We start from the raw sequence: 21398 nt of genomic DNA, 5'->3' as shown, positions 1-21398 counted from the left end.
ATCAATGATTCACCAGACAGCCCCCCCCCTCCTCTCTCGCCGCCTCCCCCGTCCTCTCCGTTGTGGGAATCATATGGAGCCGACAGGGACTCCACAAGCATGCAACTTCCTATAATTGGAATGAAAAAAAAGGTTAGCGAGAGAAGAGGGGAAATGCTGTATCAGGGATCTGGCGAGAGCGGCATAGGTGTTCAAACAGCCATTCAGCAGTGTCAACCGGCAGATGGGCGACTGGGTGGGTACGTTGGCCCACTCGTTAGCCACGGGAGAGGAATCGGTGGGGGGAGAGGACGCCAGAGGCGACGCGGCGCCGAGGGTTTTGAGAGGGAGAAACACTTCAGAGTTTGGATTCATCTCTGTGAAGAAGACAGATTTTAACTGTCTGAGATGCAGCAGCGCTGGGACTAGAGACGGTTGTCTTAGCTTCCCCAAAAAAAAAAAAAAAAAAAAAAAACCCTCCCAGCTTCCTGTTGCGAGCATCTCCATTTCCCCAGGTTGCCCCCGCCTCTTTATCCTTTAAGTTCTCTTTCTGTCTTTCTCACCATGCTCACCTTTTTTCCTTTCTTTAAACATCACAGGAGCAAATCAGCAGACAAGCGATTGTACAAGTTTTCTCAAGCTTTCAAGAATTACCACCATTTCATCACGGATAATCACAGTTAATAACCCTTCTCATTAAGGAGACGAGAATCATGGGTCATTAATATTGTTAATATCTTCTCCTTTTCCTTCTCTTCTATCTCTCTTTATTCCCCCCTCTCAGCGTGCCAGAGGGAGTGGAAACAAAAGGATGACTAAAAAAGAGCTTAGCGTGACAGTGATTAACCGATCGGGGTAGATGGACTGTGATGAATCAAAGTTATCTCTCAAATCTTAATAACTGGAATTAGCCCCCTGATTAGATGAGCTTTGGCTACAGCGGGGAGGACTCAGCATTTTCACTTCAAAGAAATCCCACCCATGTAAACCTGTCCCTCCTTCCACTGCAGAGCCAAGACTAAAAAAAAAAAAAAAAATTAAGAATCTAGAGAGAGGCGAAGTAGAGCGATAGGTTAGGAAGGGAAGGAGAGATAACATAACGTTACACCTGTTCTCTTCCCAGAACCCCGTCGTCGTTGCTTCTTCTTTTTTTTTTCCCGTTTATCTCTCTTTTTCAGTTCTCCTCCTTTTCCGAACATGCTCGGGGTCCGGTGGGAGGTGTCAGAGTCTCTTTGACAGGGTCATAATGAGAGTGGCACTCTCCTTCATTTGCATATGTTGCCATTGTCACAGCGGTCAAGGAATGTCATGTTGAGATTCCTGCATGCTTAAGTAATGGCATTTTGTCCCCACGAGGAACTCTGGCCCCCCTGTATCATAACCCCCCCCCCCCCCGCACATGAAAAAAAAGAGCAAATTAACATGACAATCAGCTGATTGTAAAACAAATGTTGGCATTTTTATCCCCTGTAGAATTTCCTCAAAGACTCATCTGTAGTCTGAAGAGCAATGCACTGGCATGACGACAGTGTGGAATTGATATAGGGGAGGGGGGGTGGAGGGGTGAGGGGGGGTTTATATGACCAGAATGACAGAACATCCCACTGTTCAGTTATCAGTTTTCATTTTATTCATGTCCTTATCTTAGTGATCAATAGCAATCTCAAAGAAGTCTTTCAGTTTGGGAGGATTTTTTTTTTTAATAGAATAGTCAATTTTCACTTTGTTCTGACAACTTTAAAGGAAAAAAAAAAAAAAAAAGTAGATGAAAAAGTTTTTTTGGTGTGTTTCTGACGGGGTCAAAGCAGCACAGTATCTGTTCTCACTAATAAATGAGTCTAAACACCAAACTGGATGCATCCCACAAGTTAATCCGAAATTTGACACCCAGTCTGGAGTAATTAGTCCCAGATGTAAATATCTGTTATGCAACAAAAGAGGCAACAGCACTGAAACAGACAATTATCTCCTCTTATGGCGTTGGCAAAACGCTACGAGTCTAACCATGTGTAACTGATGGCTTTTTTTTCCACAGGGCCTCCAGGCTTATTTGGATGTGTTTTTATGCCTCTGCGCCGGTGACAGCCGCGGCCGGAGGCGTTATGTTTTTCAGGTTGTCCGTCCGTCCGTCTGTCTGTCCGTCTGTCTGTCTCATTCTTGTGAGCGCCGTGTCTCGGGAACGCCTTGAGGGAATTCCCATAAATTTGGCACAAACTTCCACTTCGAGGATGAACTGATTAGATTTCAGGTGGTCACAGGTCAAGGTCACCGTGACTTCATAAAACACATTTTTTTTGGCCGTAACTGAAGAATTCATACGCTAATTATGACAAATTTCCACACAAATAGGTCTAATAGGATAAAATGATGAAGTGATGACATTTTATATCCAAAAGGTCAAAGGTCAACTTCATTGAGACATCATAATGTTCTGCTAAAAACACTTTACTGGCCGTTATTCAAAGCCATAACTCAAGAACAGACGGGGAGATTGTGACCATATTTCATATTTGGTCGGATACTGAATCAGTGACACTAATCTTGACACTGTGGTGACTGTTTAGATCTTCTGTGCTGCCTGGTTGAAGGTGTGTGTGAAGCGTATATACATGTTTTAGAATCCATATATGAAGCGTCATCTACTGTCATGGCTACAACTTTGTGTTCGATCAGAATTTATTGGCCAAACATGTGAACACATACAAGGAAAATACACTTAATAGCTTTTATTAAATTCCTTCAAAGTCTTCACTACAAATATTATATGAGTCTGGACAGTAGGGATGTGCCCAAATACAAATACGCTATTCGGCAAAGCACAAATAGTGCGTTTAAATATTTGTTTCATACAAATATTTTAAAAATTATTTGTTTTCGGGAAGAAAAAAAGGTCGGTTACATCACTATCTCAGTGTCTCTCCTCTGCTCCGCTGTTACGTCTATCAGCAGGTCTCAACGAGGGGAGTCACATCCACCCGCTACATGATGCACATTTCCTAATTTGGACATCACTCCTGCAGTTGGGGGTGTTCTCCCAAGGGAACACTTCATGCACACTTATTGTAACACTTTCATTTTCTAAAATTAGAAGTGTAATAACAACAAAAACAGGATTTTTAAACCTCTTTCCACTTTTATTCGAATACAAATACAAATAATTTTGCTGCCTCAACAAATACAGATACAAATACAAATACTGGGCCCTCTGCACATCCCTACTGGACAGACATGGATGTAAACTGCAACTTGACTGGTTGGCGGAGGCGTGTAACCACGAGGCGGTACTTCTTGTTGTTTATTTTATTTATCTGAATTTTTTTTACCACGCAGCGCCTGAGCCCAGACAGAGCTGTGGCTGAGACAGACAGGTTCATTACATGTCACAGGAGTTCAAAGTGATCCTCTGTCTACTCTGTTTATTAAGTGGCGCTCCGGCGTCTCTGAGGTATAGTAACACTCGCAGTCGCAACCGCTAAGAGCAGTCACATCTCGGTACAAGGATCCGTGTGCGGCGTCTCTCCGCTGCAATGTAATGAACAAATCAGCAAGGGATTGAGGAAAATGAACTCTCTTTCTAATACCTCCGTCCAAGGCCGCGGTGCAAATAAGTGCTCCCAATAACGAGGAAAAATCACGTTAGAGGGGATGAAACATATGTGACACGTGAAAACGATTAAGCCTCTCGGAAAAAAAAGAGCGGGCAGAAACATGCACGAAATATAAATTGACTCGGACGCGGAGTGTAGACACCGAGTGTTTATTTTCATGAATTGATTTTTCCACAAATGAGGTGGAAAAATGGAGAGACGGGAGTTTGCAAGAGAGGAAATGTGAGACAAAACAATAACCCTCTCCCCAGCCTATTTGAAATCATAAACCGACTGTTGTGGTGAGGAAGACCGGGGTTTTGTTGAGGTGGGAGGGGAGGTGGGAGAAAGGAGAGGTGGGGAGAGGTGGGGAGAGGGGGGGGGCGTTGTTGTTTACTACTTCTGAGTTTCTCTTTTCTGGCTCACCTTGGATTCACTGTGTGGCATGTGGTTGTAATTAACACATGCCGCAGCCTCTGGTGTGTGTTAACAGAGAGAGTTGGAGTAAGATCATGTGGCTCGCCTAATTAAAATGGACCCGGCTAGACAGCCTTTATTTATGCGCCTTCAAGACAAAATGAATGCCAGTTGCCTGTGGAAATCATCTCGGGCCGTCTTTTCGCCTGCCTGCCTGCCTGTCTGTGTGCGGGGCTACAATTAACCGAGCATCAGCAGCAGAGCCGGGGACAACAAGAGGCTCTCATGCAGCTGGCTGAAAACCTCTCAGTGTTTCGTTTGTGTTGCATCAACTGATTGCCGTACGTTGGCCTCCGCTGAGCTGCGTTACACTTTTCACTATAAACTCGGGTTTGTGCTGTGACGGCCTAGTGGGATTTGTCACAAGTTTGCCACTGTCACTGTCAGGCGGTCATTAAAACCAAATGAGCATTACTTCTCTGGTTCTGGAGAGAAAAGGCTCCCCGTGAATGATGCTTCGGATGAGACAAGAACAACTTTTCAAGCACCGAGGAGCTTAAGATTCACTTAAAAAATGTTATGTCATCCATTATTTGACAAAGCAAGTTGCTTGTGTACATTTTCCATGAAGGGATGAGACAGCAATGCTTTATGTTAAGTCAACATTAGACTATTCATGCTGTTTGGATTATGCAAAAAAAAACAAAAAAAACACTGCAGAGCTGTTCATAAATCTGTTTGAATTGCTCGGTGTATAAAATCAGGAGGAACATTGCTTGCTGTAGACTATTAGTGTCATACAGTAGGAACCATGTAAAGTAGGAAGGCCCTTTGCTGAAAAATGATCCGAGCTGTGTGTGACTGAGCTGAAGCCATAAAGCTGCCCACTCCATCACAGCTCCTATCGCAGAGATTGATCAGCCCTCTCCCCATTTGAGTGATTTCCCTCCGGATTCAATGCAACGCAATTAGTCGCTCGCCGTATTTTGCCTTCGCGTTGCTCTTTGACCCTCCGTCGCACGTATGAGTCAGTGCAGCACTCTGCCGATATGAGTTCCTCCTAACAGCTTCTGTATTTGCACAGCCCATCTCCTCTTGGCCTCTCAACACCGTCCCTCCCAGCGCCGCTAAAGAGGATCACGGATGGCTGGCGAGCGGCCAAGCGGTTGTACCTGCCCGAGATGGAATATAGCCTTGACCATCTTCGCCGGGGGTTAGCACCGGTGAAAGTCTCTGTCTCACTCTTGAGTACTGAATGCTGTGAGTTTCTCTCAGACTGGCAGCCTCAGCAGTGGGCATCACCACAAGATGACCTCTTTGGCTGCTGAAGCTGACTGTAAAAACAAAAAAACTCCACTCCAAAAGTGATCTCCTTAAGTAAGGGTTTCCAATCCAATTTTACACAAGGAGAGTGCTTAAGATTAGAGATAGTGTTTTTTATTGTGCTCTTCAGTAATAGGAGTAGTAGGGGTGAAAGGAGAGATGGAGGGAAAGGAGGGAAAGAGGAATGGAAAGGAAAGGGAGATCGATAAAAGCTGCTCTCTCCGGTTGCCTTTATTCTTCGTTGTCGTGTCCGTGGAGACGAGGTTTAGGCGGCTCATGGCAGCAGGCCATGTAAGGGGGCATTAAAGTGCCGCAAAGGGACCTGCTCTTTTCCCATAAACAGGCCTGCAGGTAGAAAAACATTCACCAGGATCCCCGTATACGACGACTCGTAGCTCTCGTTTGCAGCTATAATGAACAGCAATCTCTTTCAGCCGGAATGAGATGTGCTGTGTACCTGACTGGTTTGTCATGGAGGGCTTTTCATTAGGCACCACGGATTATCTTGACAACGGCGAGTCAGCCCCAGTGAAAAGGGCGAGTGGTTGCAGTGGGACAAGCACAACTCCCCTGATTTGCATGGGCCTTTTTTCTTCTCCCAGTTCATTTCCAGTTGAATAGCTCGTTTGTCACATACATCAGAGGAAGGCGAAGATCATACGAGAGCCAGCGTTACTTTGTGTTTCACTAATGAGGCCTGTACTCTCCGCCTCCTTGCTTTTGCCTTTCTGCCCTTTGAAACAGCAGCGGCATGGTGCTACAACACTTTAGTAGTCTTCCTTCTCTGATACCGAGCTCCCGGCTGTTATCCTGTTTGTGTGTCACTTGGCTCCGTCTCAGTTCTTTGCACTTGTTTAAGGCTCAAATAGCAACAGACCTGACACAGATACACTGGCCTGTGTGCTCTGTGAGTGGAACAATTTGGATTCTGACCTGAGCGCGGAGGGACACTCGAAGGCAGATGATGCTTTTAACGAGTTTAGTAAAACATGTCGTGACTAATGCAGAACTCGGGGATGAAGGAGAAACAGCAAACAGTAGTGTAAGAGAGGAAAGTAAATCATAGATTTCTGTAAACTAAGGATATCACAAACAAGAACATAACAGCACAGGGCAGCAAACACACGTCATGTTCTCAGGGAAATGCAAACCATCAGACAAGGATCCACAGAAAGCAAACTGGGGATATAGTCAACATCATTGGCCGATCAATGCCGCAGTCCACATTATATGTTTGTTTACATGCAGACTAGTACCCAGTTTTAAGTCTTGCTTTGATCATATTTGGAATATGACATTTACATGCACCACACAAAGGAACCTTGTTATTCAGCTCTTGTGAACGCTTCCTACACTTTACAGGTTTTTTAACTGTCTGCGTTGGTGCAAGTGTCTCTGACACCTCCACGTCTCAACCGCTCAGTTTTTTTTGTACCACCTTCGTTCTCAACTGTTGGGAACAAACTAAATTTGTTCTCTTGCTACTGGGACTTTTCCTTCCATATCTAATCACTAGTAATGGAAGATAAGAGCAACAATACTTGTCATCTTCAGACTTTCGTTTTCATTTCAGGGAGTGGATCATATTTTTTTTTTGCTTTGCTGGCTAATATTTATGTTGTATTGAGAAGGCACATCTGAGTATATGATAGCATCACATCACATCATAAGTTGGAAATAGTGTTTGTGAGAGTGTAGTGAGGCACAGGTACTGGTTGAAAGGTAAAATATGACCCCAGAGGTCCAGTTTGAGAAATGCACCCGTATGTTTGAAGGCTTAAGAACAAAAAACACTGCAGAGAAGTTGAGATTACAACTCTGGAAATCACTGCAACAACTATTTTACCTTCTGTTTCAACAATGGAGAGGTATAAGTAACGTGCACATGGATGCATTTGATTTGCAGGATGATGTCGTATTGTTTGAGCCGGATTCAACTTTTTATTTGCATGTTTTTTTGCAGTTTTTTTGATGGCTGAAGGTGTTTACATGTCACAATATCCTGCTTTAAATTAGAGTTTTCTCAAAGGGGTTCTGATCTCTAGGATATGTTGTTTACATGATGCTGTTTACTCATATACTCATATTCAGAGGATATCAGTGTGCATGTAAACACATTCCTCAGTAAACACCCATCAGGACCACGGTCGTGACAGTGACTTAACGAAAAAGATGTAAGTAAAGCTTTGATGCTCTTAATGACATGAACATGTGTTTGATGTACAGCACCTTTTCTTGTGTTTTCACGCTGCTGAGCTTTTTGTTTTCTGCTGGACTGTTGAGTACTGATGTTGTTGATGGTTAAAAAAGGAGGACACACGGATCTGGTAGTACTCTCAGCTGTCATACCAGGAGGTGCATCTTTTTTTAGGTAACCAACCCCCCCATTCTCCTTTAAAAATGGGTGCTCAGAAGTTGAAAATTGCCAACATCAAGAGCTTCCTTGAATTAGAATGCCCCGCAATGCAAGTGTGTTATATAATGCCATGACTGGAGGGAGAGGAAAAGTAGAGCACAGGGGTAGAGATTAAAAAACTTTCTGCATAAAAAGAGAGAGGGGGGGGAGGGGGGGAGAGAGAGAAGGAAGAGATGAGCATGAAAGGGAAAAGGGGGGAGGAGGGATTGAGGGAGAGACAGAGGAGATAGAAATACAGTATAATGAAAAAGAGAAGGAGGATTAGGTCAGGCAGGAGTGAGGGTCCACTTCTCCAGAAGGAGCAGCCTTGAAGGCCGGCAGGCTGCAGGAGGCCGGCCGGGTCAGTCCTCCCCTCTCAAGGCTCCTCTCTTTTTTCATTTAGATAATGGAGCATTTCCTTAATTGGCAGAGCGCAGTTTAGACTGAGGTTTGTTTGCCAACACGTCAGAGTAGAATTATTTCCACTACATTTTACAGTATAGTGTTGCTCAGCTCTCTCTCATTAAAACCACAACCTCCTCCTGCCCAGATAGAGCTTTCTGTGGAAATCTGCAGAAGGAGGCCAAACACTACAGCAGCGGCGGAAAAAAAAAAAAAAAAAAAGAGAAGAAGAAAACACATTTATCTCCTATCTCACCATCCCCAGCCAGCTTGTAAAGGAAGAGACAGAAACTTCTCTATCTGTTTACTGTTATTGTTTTTCTCCAATCATAAAGCCTTACTGCTATTGTGTGCTTCTTTTTTTTTTTTTTCTTTTTCCTCCCTCTCTCTTATCGAAAGAGTTATGCGTCGAGCTCGCATGATCTGTATCTTTAAATTTGATTGAGTGTATTTGCAGGGGGGGGTGTTATTGGATTTCAGTGTTATTGTCTCACCTTTTTCTCTCTGTGTTTTTTAATGTTGGGATGGATATCCGCTCCAGCAGCACTGATCTCTCACTGTTCTGCTCATTAGTCTGGATTCGCAGAGCGCGGTGCTTCGCAACAATAAGACATGCACTTCGGTAGTCCAGCCATTACTGAGTTTAACAATGTGCACCAGCCAGAAAAGTCCATTATTTCTGCAGCTCATCATCTCAAGCATCCACATGAGACAAAGGGTCTGTGAAACTGCTTCATTGCGAAGGGGCCATCTATCACTTAAGTCAGGAGCAGAGACTAAAAAACATATGTGGTGAGGATACCACATACTGTGTGTGCTGGAGACATATGGAAGAATGAGTTATACGACTACGGCTTGCTAGTAAACTTCAGGACGTTTCCGTACCGACGAAGACGTGTTTCCAGCAACGAGTGTTGAACTGTCAAGTACCAAAAGTTGTCATAAAATGCTGATTTATTAGTAATGATTTATATAGTTTGTGATTTACTCATTTTGTTAAATGTATTGTGCTGATGCTTGTGTTAAGACAAACCTTGCAGAAAAGCATTGTCACAAAAAATCTTAATGATACTTGAGACAGAAACAAAGAAACAAAGGCGGTGGATAGAAAGCAGACGGGAAGCTCATAAAGTGAGACACAGGTTGGTGTTAGAAGTCGAAAAGTGGAGCTCAGAGAGAGAGAGAGAGAGAGTGAGCAGCTGCTAGTTTAACAGACCTGTCATTGAAATCAAAGGCCTTAATCAAAATTTTATCAATTAATTGATCTTTCCTCTTGTGCTTTGCCATGAGTGCAATTGAGATTCCCCCCTGACTCTTGCCCCTCCAACAGCGAGCCATGCTCTACAACATAAACTGTGTTCATTAGCAATGATCAAGGAATCCTCTAATGCGAGCGGAGATGTGATATGATGGCTGTTTTCCCCTGACTTAGTTAGTTTGCAGGACATCTCTCCCCAGTTGCCTTCCAAACTCACGCTGGGAAACTCAAACGTCTTTCATGTCTGTCGTACAAGTCAAACAATGTGTTTTAACTTTTAATCTCGACTGTAGTTCTAACGCTCGCCGCCTTTTTTGTGTATGTTTCTCGCAGGGTAACCAAGAGGCCACCAACCCCCCAGAAGCGATGGCCCAGCCGTACACCCCAGCCCAGTACCCACCCCCCCCACAGAATGGCATCCCCGCAGAGTTCGCGGCACCGCACCCGCTCCCGACGCAGGACTACACCGGGCAGAGCCGGGTCCCTGAGCACGCCATGACCCTGTACACTCCCACACAGACGCACAGCGAGCCGGCCGGCACTGACAACAGCACGCCCACCATCACCGCCACCACGACCGCACCGGTCAGTGTCCCTCAGAATCTGCAAACACTGTTCTCAACTCGCTGTCAGCAAGTAAAATATACTTATATTATCATTATTTTACCATGTTGCATTATACCATTATTTTTACATAACATTCATTGTGTGTCTAGAGAGAATTACTTGTGTTGTTTTTCATACTAATATAAAATTGCCAAATTGTGATACTTCATTACTATTAACAAAAGAGATAAAAATGATTAGCAGCTTCTATCTCACAAAGCTAAAGATGTTGCTACTTGTTTTCTCTTCCTAACTTTCATTTTACTGAGAAACTTTACATTATTATTATTATTTTTTTTACTATAATAATACTCATCTGCCATTGTCTGCCATTCCCGCCTCTGTTTGCTCTGCAGTTTCTCTCTGTGTTACACAGAAATCAAGATTTTCCTTCAGCGCACAACAGAAAAAGCAGTTTAGAGGTTAACACTGAAAGCACAAATCCTTAATTACAGTGGTAATGAATTAATAATAATTACACCTTTAATTATACAATGCATAAATTATAATATATAATTATTTTAAACAAGGTATGTCAACAGATTACTTTGGAAAATATATCTTTTTGTCTTAATTTGTAAATACGGTCCCTGTATTTTATTTTGTAGCTCTATCAGGTTATCAGGATTGTGCACTACAAACACAAAAATGACCTTTCTTAATAAAAAAAAAAAAGTGAGGTTTGAGAATGACAGCGCTGCACATTAGCGAGCGCCGGTGGACTTTGATGTCAGCGCTTCAAAGTTAGAGGTGAATTCTGAAGAGCCATTTGCGACTACTCCCTCTGAAAACGTGTAAAACCTGAGTGACTTTATTTATTTGCATGGATGAGATGTGACATGCTGTAGACATGAATGATTTAGGATCTTTTTTTTGGGAGGACACACCCCTCCCTCCCCCTCCCCCCCACCCCCCCCATCATCTCCAACAAGCAGAAGAGAGATTTCCAGACCGGTGGAAACCGTTCGATATCGAGTCAAATCAGCTAATTATCTGTAACCGCTCCCGAACATTTGAGACTTTCCTTTAACCATAAGACATTATCCTCTGACAAGCTGTGCCAGGACCTGATTACCCTCCTTTTTTTTTCTCATTCATTGGCACTCATAAGTGGAAAACAAACCTCTGGCTATGCTGCATATTGAGATACACGCTTGGAAGTGAGTGAAATTCAAAATGATACATTTCCTTCTTGTGTACCGATGCTCTCGTACGAAACGCCTTGACCTGGGATTTACCTTCACGAGAGGCAGATGTAGATAAAAAAAAAAAAAAAATGAGGACGACTTAGCTCCGAACTTTAGAAGCACATCTAGAAAGAGGAATAATGCTGGCAGAGATGAAAAAAATAAGACCTTCAGACCGTCTTTTTTCTCCTTTAGCATGAAAACACCTGCTGGGAGAGAAGTCACGGTGAGGCCACAGCCCTCCTGAGAGGGATCTGGGTCACTCCTAAAGAACGCTGTTAATAACTCAATTCTCCCAGCTTTACAATTACCATACAGCTATGGACATTTGGCAGCAGAAAAGTGCTTATACGGCACAAGCAGAGCAATGGCATTGCATTGCATATTATCATCCCCCCCCCCTCTTTAATGTAGCAATGTTTGATTTGAAGATATGTGTGACGCTCTCCAACTGCTCCATGGTTATGTGGCGCACTTACAGTAATGGCTGACACACAAGAGAGTTTAAAGTGAGGAGAGACTTGGCAGGAGGTTCAGCCTCTCCTCCTCCTCCTCCTCCTCCTCCTCCTCCTTCTTCTTCTTCTTCCTCCCCCCCTCCCCCCTCCCTCCTCTCGACACTGTACACCACTCCTCCGCTCTCTCTCTCTCTCTCTCTCCATTTCGCATTTGATTTCATTTCATCTGTTCACCCACTGTGAAGAAAGCCCAGAGATGGTAGCCACGGAGAGATGAGAGCTCGCCTTACTTTTTTCCCTTCATGCTCTTCTCCCCTTCTTGCGCCGTCCCCCCCGTCTCCATTCTCTGCATCCTCACTCTCTCTCTCTCCCCCCCCCAACCCCCTCCCCCCCACTTCCACCCATATTTTCTCAGGGAGGACAGAGGGATGAGATTAGTGGGGTGTAAACAGAGAGTCTAATCCTCGGGGGCCGCTGGTGTAGTGTCGCCCACCGCTGTGTTCCTCAGCTTTAATGACAGACCCAGCCTGTTTGCTCTGGGTGCCACAGACGGGCCCGGGTGCCTTTGATTAGGGCACCCTGCAGAAACACAGATTGAGGGAGCAGATCAGCTTCTCACTGCGACTCTCTCTCTCTCTCTCTCTCTCTCCCTCCCCTCCTCCTCCTCATCCTCCTCCCTTGGCTCGACTCTGCTGCGCTCAGCTCCTCTACCCCACGACGACGCTTTACTCTGCACATCTTCTTGACTTAAAGACTTAAAAAGAGTCAAGAGACAGTGAAAATTCAGTGAAACGTATGGATTCTGTGTGAATTCCCCCCGCAGAGAGCGGAGAGAGTGTGTATGTTTTAATGAGGCGCGGGGACTCTTTTTTTTTCCCACTTCTCCTCTCTCTCTGTTTCTGTCTGTGTCAACCAATTCCCCGTCTATACTGGGAAGGTGGCGTTGTCCAGAGCCAGACCTCTGGGACCGCGCTCCGTGCCATGTTCAAACAGGCTGACTTGAAAGCGGGAGACTTGAGGAAGAGAGGCAGCCCCCAACTTTTCTCTTCCAAATCCTTAGAGATGAGGGTAGCAGAGGGCTGCCAGGGAGCTCTGCTGGAGAAAAAAAAAAAAAAAAAAAAAAAAAAAAAACCGAGCTCGTTATCTGGCTCAGTTCAAATAGTCTGAGGTTTGGTTGAATTTCATGAGTAATCATTCTCTTTTCAGATAACAAATTAAGGCAGTGGCGTTAGGGCAGCACTCAATTCCAGATTTTTCACAGCCCGTGTCAGCAGCATGAAGACTTTCCAAAGGGTATTCTGGGGGACTGTGATAACATAGACACACACACACACACATACACACGAAACACACAAGGGCATGCGGAAAACACGGGCGAGCACATGCAAACATCCATGGATACACGCACACACACACACACACACACACACACACACACACACACACACACACACTCTCATCTCTCATGTGAGCTGTGTTTAAGGGATTGAGACTCCACCAGGGTGTCGCTTTCAGAGGCGGTGCTGATGACAGCATGTAGGGCACCATTAAAAGGGAATGCCTGTGTTATCTTTAAGAGGGGAGGAGCTGCTGGTTTTTTCCTCTATTGTAAATTCCCATTTTCAAAGATATAATAGATATCCTCAGCGCTCCTCAGCATAGAAACTCTCCTGGGTAATTTAAAGGATAAGACTAGCATTATTCTATGTTTTTTTTTTTGTTTTTTTTTTGTGAACAAATCCAAAGAAAAGACCAAAAAAACAACAATGCATTAGTCCATCTCGCACCACTTCCTGAATTACTGTATTACTCCGAGTCTACAGGTTCCTCCTGAATCCTCTAACAACTGCGAATATATATATAAATATACTTTCATTTTGGAGTTTTTCTAACAAACAAACAGGAGGATACGGTGCATTTATCGGGGGGACTATTTTCAGCAGCGTATTAATCTACATTTGGTGCTCTAGTGAATATTTCCGGCAGCAGGGCGGCGTGTGTGTGTGTGTGTGTGTGTGTGTGGGATTTGATTCAAAATAAACGACGTGATAATGAAGGAACGTGTCACGGAGTGCAACGGTGTGACTCACTGACTTGTTTTTAATAGTTGATGAACAACAGCGGAGGTCTACAGCACAGAGAGACGAGAGATATATATCAGGCTTCGGATACGCAGACAATACTTCAGAGTTGAATTTGGCTTTTCGATGGGATTTTTTTGACAATACTATGTTATTTTCATCAGTTTTGATCGTTTAATTTGATTGTTCCTGGAGAAATCGTGCTCTTTTTTCCCCATCAGTTTGGTTTGGCGGATATCTCTAAATACTACAATACCCATGATTCAATCACGGTTGCTACACAAGCCGATCAATCAAAGCTTTAGCAACTTAGGGATGCTTCATTGTCACAGATGGGAAGCTATAGTGAATTCCTCCTACATTCACCCAGGATCTGAAAGTGAACTCATTTATACTGCTGTTATGCAAAGCATACAGTAGTCTCCCTCATCCAAATGAATCTTGGGAAACGGAGTTGACTTCTCCCCTCAGTGTCCGCAAGCTTGTATATTTGATTTTTTTATTTTTTTATTTTTCATCAAAGAAGCAGTTATATTACTCACACTGTGTCTCTTCTTTTATACTGATGTTTCAAGCCTCTGAAGTCTTTCAACCCGTCGGTCTCTTAACGTTCCTCTATGCAGCAAATGAATGAGACTTTTCTGCTACTCTATATAAATAGAGGCAGAGGTGGTGTGGTAGCGCTCTTCTTCTCCGCATTAACTCCCTTCACACCCCCCCCTTACTCTCTCAGGTGATGGAGGGGATATATTTGCTGCTTCTTTAGAAAGAGAAAACAAACAGTGGAGGAGCAGGAGTGGAAAATAATGAATTAAAGCTCAGGCATTATAATTCTTGTGAGCAAAGACTCAGTATCCTCCCAGCCCCCCCCCCCACCACCACTATTTAATCGGATGTAATCTACCTGCTTGGCAGCATTCCAATCAGATAGTTTCAATTATGCTCTTGTAATGCCACTCTGCGAGGAGGGGGAAAGTGCTGAGCAGAGCACTTTGCAGGCGATTTGCAAATAACAGCAAGGGAGTCTTTTAGAGAAATGACTGAACAGGAAGCCCGAGAGTTGCTGGAGTTGACATCTCTCTCACTCTCTGGTTTGCCGGCTTTGGCGGCGTGTTTTGCATCCCACCTCCTTTCTCCTCTTTGTGACAGCAGCTGTCGGGACGGTAAAGTGCCACTGAAGGTGGCCTCCTATGGTAATACGCGGGTAATTATTTTTCCTCTGCAACACCACCATCTCACATCCAGGCGGGCAGGTTGGAGACTCAGGAGGAGAGGCGCGCAGAGGCAGATATCCTGGATCTCGGTGACAACTCCGAGTTATTGAGTTAGTAGGATGCAGTCTGGGGTGCTAGGGAGTCAGCGATTTAGTATTTGTGTTCACCGTATGTGTGTTTGCCCCCGATGTCAGTATGCTGCTGGCCCGTCTGTGCGCCGAGTGAAAGTTAATCTGGATGTTTGCAAACACGCGACTGCGCCTGCCGTGATAAAAAGCCAGACAGACAGAGCTGGAGGACAGCGGTGCTCAGTAGTCTGGTAACATACGCTAAAGGTCGATAGTGTCATGTGTGACCGATGAAACAGATTGACCCGCGGGGCTCTGGTACCTTGTCACCCTCCACGGTCCCAGCATCTGTCTGCAATGTGTCACCCCTGGGGCCCAACATGGCTACTCAGGCTATTAACCTCCAGCGTGCGAGGACACGGCAGAGTTAAGACCCCTCTGCCCGTCTCTCGCTGTCACAAATCCACTCCTTACCAGCCGGGCAGACCGGCTCACTGCATTTTCCAGGCTCCCGTGTCCTTCGCCACTTGTTAACCTCTGGTTCGGACGTCGTCGTCGTCATCGTCGTCGAGCCCGGACGGGACTTAGGAAGCTGCCACCAACCCTGCCCTACCTGGATGGCTGCAGGGGAGACAAAGTGGGACCTTGAATCAAACAACTGTCACTGTTAACAATGTATGTCACCGTCTCGGAATGGGCCATAAAAACCAAATAAATGACAGCCATTACAGTGGAGATTGTGATTATGATAATGAGAATAATAAAGGCGATCATCATTACGATCATGATGATAATGATAATACTGTGATGATGAATTATAATGAATAAATCCCTACCCCATTTCCTAAATGGTGGGAAATGTATCACTAAGAGAGGCCTGCAGCCATCTGACAGCCTCGGAGCAGGGTGAGGGTTATCAGTGTGTGTGTGTGTGTGTGTGTGTGTCATTTGAACCGTTTGTACTCTGGCAACAACCTACTCCCTTTTCACGTCTGTATCTCGGTACAAGATTGTGTCTGTGTATGTGATTTCCCTCAGCCAGTGTATAGTGTGTTTGCCATACTCAGAGAGCACTTCCCAGGAGACTTTGCAGTTTACATATCACATTCAAACAGCTTTTGTACTCAATATCTGCCACTTCCACTCTCACATTTCCCCCGTTCTTCCTTCCTCTCTGTGTCGCTTTATTTAGTCCCTTTCCAGAGTCACCGGCACTTAAATCCCAGTTCATTTGTGTTTTAACCATTTGCTTGCTATTGTAGAATAGAGACTGTCAGCAGTGGTTGTTTGTTCAAATGCTCCAAACAAGCTTTGTTTGCATTTTGCTGATGAGTGACCCCTGATGGTCATGAGATTAATTACTGTCCTCTCTCAGAAGCAAAGGAGGAAGCGGTGACATTGTTATAGATTTGCGGGAGGAAAGTGGTCGGTTTTGTGTACAAAGTGTCAGACTTCCTGCTCTCTACCAACAGTCACCTCTGGTTTCTTTTAACCAGGACTAACTCGCTCCAAAGTTCAAAAAAAGCACCTATAAATGTCACTAATTAGCATTTTTCTTAAGGTACAGATTGTAATTTATCTGTACCTTAAGAGAAATGTAAAAATGTTTAAGGGCAAGTTTGGCACTGAAACTATTTCTTGACAACAGTTAATCTATCAGCTCAGAGCTTTAGCTTGGGTTGCCAGAAACTGTTGATAATTACAGCTTATACTAAAATTTTAGTATAACTTTCAGGCACGAAGGCCTGGCAATCTAACTGTGACCAAAATAATTAATCAGGAAGTCTCTGCACCCAGCTGTTTTTTTTTCTGCAAAATGACTGCAGTGACTGCATGTAACTCCCGCTAAAACCACAAATTGACGTTTTACATCTCTGCTTGTGTACTACGGATTAAACAAACGAGAAACCTGTTAATTTTGTTAGCTAGGGTTAGGGTTAGGGTTAGGGTTAGGGTTAGGGTTAGGGCGTCAGGGCATTAGGGTTATGGTTAGGGTTATGGTAGGGTTAGGGCGTCAGGGCGTTAGGGTTATGGTTAGGGTTGGGTTAGGGTTAGGGTTGTGGTAGGGTTAGGGCGTCAGGGCGTTAGGGTTATGGTTAGGGTTGGGGTTGTGGTAGGGTTAGGGCGTCAGGGGGTTAGGGTTAGGGTTGTGGTAGGGTTAGGGCGTCAGGGCGTTAGGGTTATGGTTAGGCTTGGGTTAGGGTTAGGGCTAGGTGTTGGTAGATATATTTTTATTTAACTATGGACACAGGCAGGCTAGCTGTTTACCCCTGCTGTCAGTCTATATGCTAAGCTAGGCTAATTGTCCCCTGGCTTTACAACCACACTGCAGACATGAGATTGAAATCAATCAATCAATCAATCTTGTCATCTAAGTTTCTGAAGCAAATAATTATACCTTCCAAAATGTTTAACTATTCATTTAACCAAGTAGTTTTATTCTCTGTAAGTTCTGTAAGTTGGCTCGTCAGAAAATGCTTTTATGACAGATTTTTGTAACAGTCAAATACGTTTTGAAAGACACTGACAAATGATCTATTTTGCCTTATATGAGGACTTGTGCAGATAGACTTATCATTCCATAATAATGCACAGAAGAGGGGATAAAGTGTGCTGTTGACCAATGAGGTTTTGTGCAAAGAAAATACATCACAAAAAAACAACTGCCTCAAAAACAAGGTCCACCTGAACAGACAAGCCACCAGCACCCCTTAGTGAAATCTATCACAGGTGTCACAGAGAGAAACAAGTGGAATTTGTCATTGACATGAGACGCGTCATTTATATAGAAATGTCAGCATAGCATTCGCATAATGATGGAAACAACAACGCTGAGGGCTTTGGGCCTCGCACTCTTGATGGCTGTGTGCAAACGTCACCAATAATGTGTCTTTAGTCTAGACATGTCAGGGCTCTGTGGGATCTACGTATATCCACGCCTTTTTTGTCAGCACCTTCAATCTTTCCTGTTGCTCTAGAGCTAAGTGCAAGAGATTAATAAGTGGATTTGTAATGCACAATCTCAGGTTTGACACTATAAGTCATCAGCTGTTTATCGCTTTGGCTTTCTCGCCAGATTGAAAAATGGCAGACGCTGAGTAAGTTAGTCAGCCAGGCCTGCTCCCCACCCCACCCTGCACCCCACCCCCCCCCCCCTCCCCCCCTCCCTCCCCCCCCGTCTCCATACTTCAGGACCGGGAGGTATAGTATACTGTAGCAGCTAATGAGCAGCTTGTGTCTTTTCTCTGTTTGTTTCCCTCTGGCAGACAGATGACGTGACGCAAACAGAGGGCTCTCAGCAGCTCCAGCTCCAGCACTCAGACTCTTCAGAGAAGCAGCAGCCCAAAAGGTTACATGTCTCCAACATTCCCTTCCGCTTCCGGGACCCTGACCTAAGGCAAATGTTTGGGGTGAGTACCTTAACCTTAATCCTACCGGCTGGGGGACTTTACTTTTTGTCATACATCACAGGTGCTTTGTTCTGTCATTCCAATCTTTCATGACTTTGTCAACCAATTTGTTCCAAATGACTTCATATCATTGTTTTCTGTGTCTGTTTTAATTAGTGCTTTTTAGAAATACCAATGTATTGGTGTCCTGGGGGACCCCAGTCAAAAACACCCAATTCTGCCAATGTAGTTTTAATATAAAGAACTATTTATTGAGTTCATGTTTGCCACGAGTCCTAATTACACTTGGATCTTATTTTCCCTGTTTTAGCCATTATTTATATCAGTTATGATACGGTTTACTAACCAAGTTAATAGCTGACGTCTGCAGCGACAGCGCAGGAAACACCAGACTAGACAGGTTGTGAATAAACCAACAATTTGCAGATTATCAAAACCACTTTATTTGGAGGTAAAACAAAAATTGAGCTCACCGAAATGTCTGTAATAATCCTTCATTGGGGGGGTTTCCCAGTGAAGTGCAGGCGCCCCACCTCGTCTGAAACAAAGAGGAGTGCCTCCGCAAACGTCAGAGGAGATTATTACACTTTTATGAAGTAGAATATTTGGCAATCTAGTAACAGAGCTTTGGCAAGATGGGAAAAGCAGGAACAAACAGGCCAATCAGTCTCAATCAGGTGCTGATGCAAGAAAAAAAAAAAACAAAAGCTCACTGCTGCACTGCAGATCTAACACCACACTGAAGTTAGTTGAGATAAAGATACAGAGAGCGGTAATAATTTTGTCTTCCACCTTTTCTCCCAAAGAGGTTTGTCTAAAAACCTGTTATTGCTCGAGCTTCCTGCCCTGTTGGACCTCGTTTTAGTACCTGTTAGATCATCACAGAACATTAAAATATCATCTGGAATAAGGACTAAGGAAATTATTTTACCTGACTTACCTGTCTAGGGGCCACACATACAGAGTAGTGAGCTGCAGACAAATGCAATCAGATCGCACATCAACATACTAGAGGTCCCTGACAGAAATTCTCTTTGTCTCTGTCTCTTGCCCAATTAATGAGGCAATGAATAGTTCAACAGCTCACCCTTGTGTCTCACAAAAGCCTCAATAAGAATTGAACCAAACATCCCCAATTCAATAACGATAATGGATCTGAATGGAGACGATTGCCAAAAATGTACTTTAAATGTTATGCGCTAATTGGACCATTAGAACCCGGAGGCGTTAATTCTCGTCGTATATGAAGACAACATCCAGCTGATGATATTAATTACTCAAGAGCCCTGACTGTGGCTTTATAAATTGCAGACAACATGGCTACTCTCTCTCTCTCTCTCTCTCTCTCTCCCCTCTCTTTCTCTCTCTGATTGTTGGCTTTATTGTTCCCAGCTCTAGTGCAGGTCGTGTGGAATCCAAATCGCCTCAGTAATTAGCTCGGAGGCTTTGTGTGCCTGGCCGCCGCATGCAGATATACGATACAAAATTGATCGCAGCCCACCCAGTCCCCCTCAATCACCCTCCTCACCCACGTGTTGCCCATTCCTTCCCATTACACCCCCTCCACCCCCCTTTCCCTTCTTGGTGGTTGGCATAGTAGAGGATTGTGGGCTTGATTGTCTTGGGTAGAGCTTGGCAAGGAGATAGCTGGTCCGCTCCACCCTCTGACATGGCCCTCCACAATAGGCCTTTGTGTGATCAGCATGTGCAAAGCCTCATCCCTCTAGCTCTAATGGCTTCTGGAGTGCCACCGGCTCAATACGCCATTACTGTTACGCATGAGTGAAACCCACAGACATGCAGGCAGTAAGGCAAGAGGAGAAGGGAGAGTGGAGGTGCTGCACGGCCCACTAGAGAAGGCCCCTACAGCTGATCAAAGCCCCGCCAGGAGCTCCATCTGCTCCCACACGGCACAGACGAACCCTTCCTCTGGTGACAGCAGCGAAGGTTCAGCCACCAGTAGAAAGCGCTTTGGAGCCGGCACCCTAAGATGAGCAGGGAGGTGCCTGAGATTCACCCCTCGCCCGCCACAGGGTTAAGGTTGCGAAGAAACCCGTGAGTCTTTAACGAGGCGCTGAATGAAGGGCTCATTAGGATGACCACAGCGGACCTTAATCAGTAATTAGAAACTGTGATCTCTGAGAGCTAGCAAGTGTGGGGGAAATGAAAACACTCCAAGCGCGAGCGAGCGAGCGAGCGAGCGAGTGAGTGAGCTCTGCGCGGCGCCCATGCTGCGCTGCTCGAGGGTGCCCTCGTTTGTGCAACTGTGTTCTTCGGCAGCGCTTGTCTCAGTGCACGTAAGGGCTCTCACAGCATTCCCCAGAGCAATCAGGACCTCTGCCCCCTCCCCGCCCCCCCCCATCCTGCTGTCACACTGACTACTGTGCCTGAACATGCTCTAAACTGGCACTCTACTGTTTGAATACACAGGGCTGTTTTTAGTGTAATTATAGGTTTCTGAAGAGCTTAAAGATATTCAAGCGAATCAAAGATGGAGGCTCAGTGGCCTCGATCTTGTTTGTTGCTCGCACACTCGGAGGGAATCATACCAGTGTGTTTACAAGTTTTAGCTCATCTGATATTAATGTATGCTTTAAATTTTTGCTGACTATTTTAAATGCATGCTGTATGATTTCAGATTTTTGGATGTCGTATAAAAATCATTTAGCAGATTCTTGACACACTGCTTGTGTGGTGCAATCCGTCCCAGTGAACATCAGGTTTGCAGTCATTTTTTGTCAGTGTTACACTATCATTTCTATTTCTTGGTATGATAGGAGTGTTTAAGTGCAGAATGATTTTGAAAGTCTGCATTAGAAAAAAAAAAAAAGGTACTTAAATGTCTAAAACAGAGCTGCATGGTTGCAAAATGTTCAGCTGTAAAACTAAAATAAAGTCTTTGAGATAAATAAGCTGAAACATGCAAACTGCTGGTACAGTTCTTTAATTTTTGGATGCTTCTGATCATTTTCATATTGATACTGAATTGCTTTTATAGTCTATAAATGCATTGATC

General features: G+C 44.5%; 1 protein-coding gene across 6 annotated transcripts in view; it reads left to right on the top strand.

The window, feature by feature from the left end:
* The window catches only part of LOC137200873 (RNA binding protein fox-1 homolog 3-like), a 505114-nt gene that overhangs the window by 463604 nt on the left and 20112 nt on the right, over positions 1-21398 (top strand). For 3 of the 6 annotated variants that reach the window (XM_067615568.1, XM_067615564.1, XM_067615565.1), the window contains 2 exons: positions 9695-9946; positions 18239-18382. In XM_067615568.1, the coding sequence (XP_067471669.1) occupies positions 9695-9946; positions 18239-18382 (396 nt within the window). Of the gene's footprint in view, positions 1-9694; positions 9998-18238; positions 18383-21398 lie in introns of all 6 variants that reach the window. The other 3 variants (XM_067615569.1, XM_067615566.1, XM_067615570.1) reach the window with 1 other exon arrangement.

Source organism: Thunnus thynnus, chromosome 17 (genome assembly GCF_963924715.1).
Source record: "Thunnus thynnus chromosome 17, fThuThy2.1, whole genome shotgun sequence".
NCBI classification, from domain to species: domain Eukaryota; kingdom Metazoa; phylum Chordata; class Actinopteri; order Scombriformes; family Scombridae; genus Thunnus; species Thunnus thynnus.
Note: the sequence above shows the minus strand (reverse complement) of the source record. Positions and strands in the feature narration are given on the sequence as shown.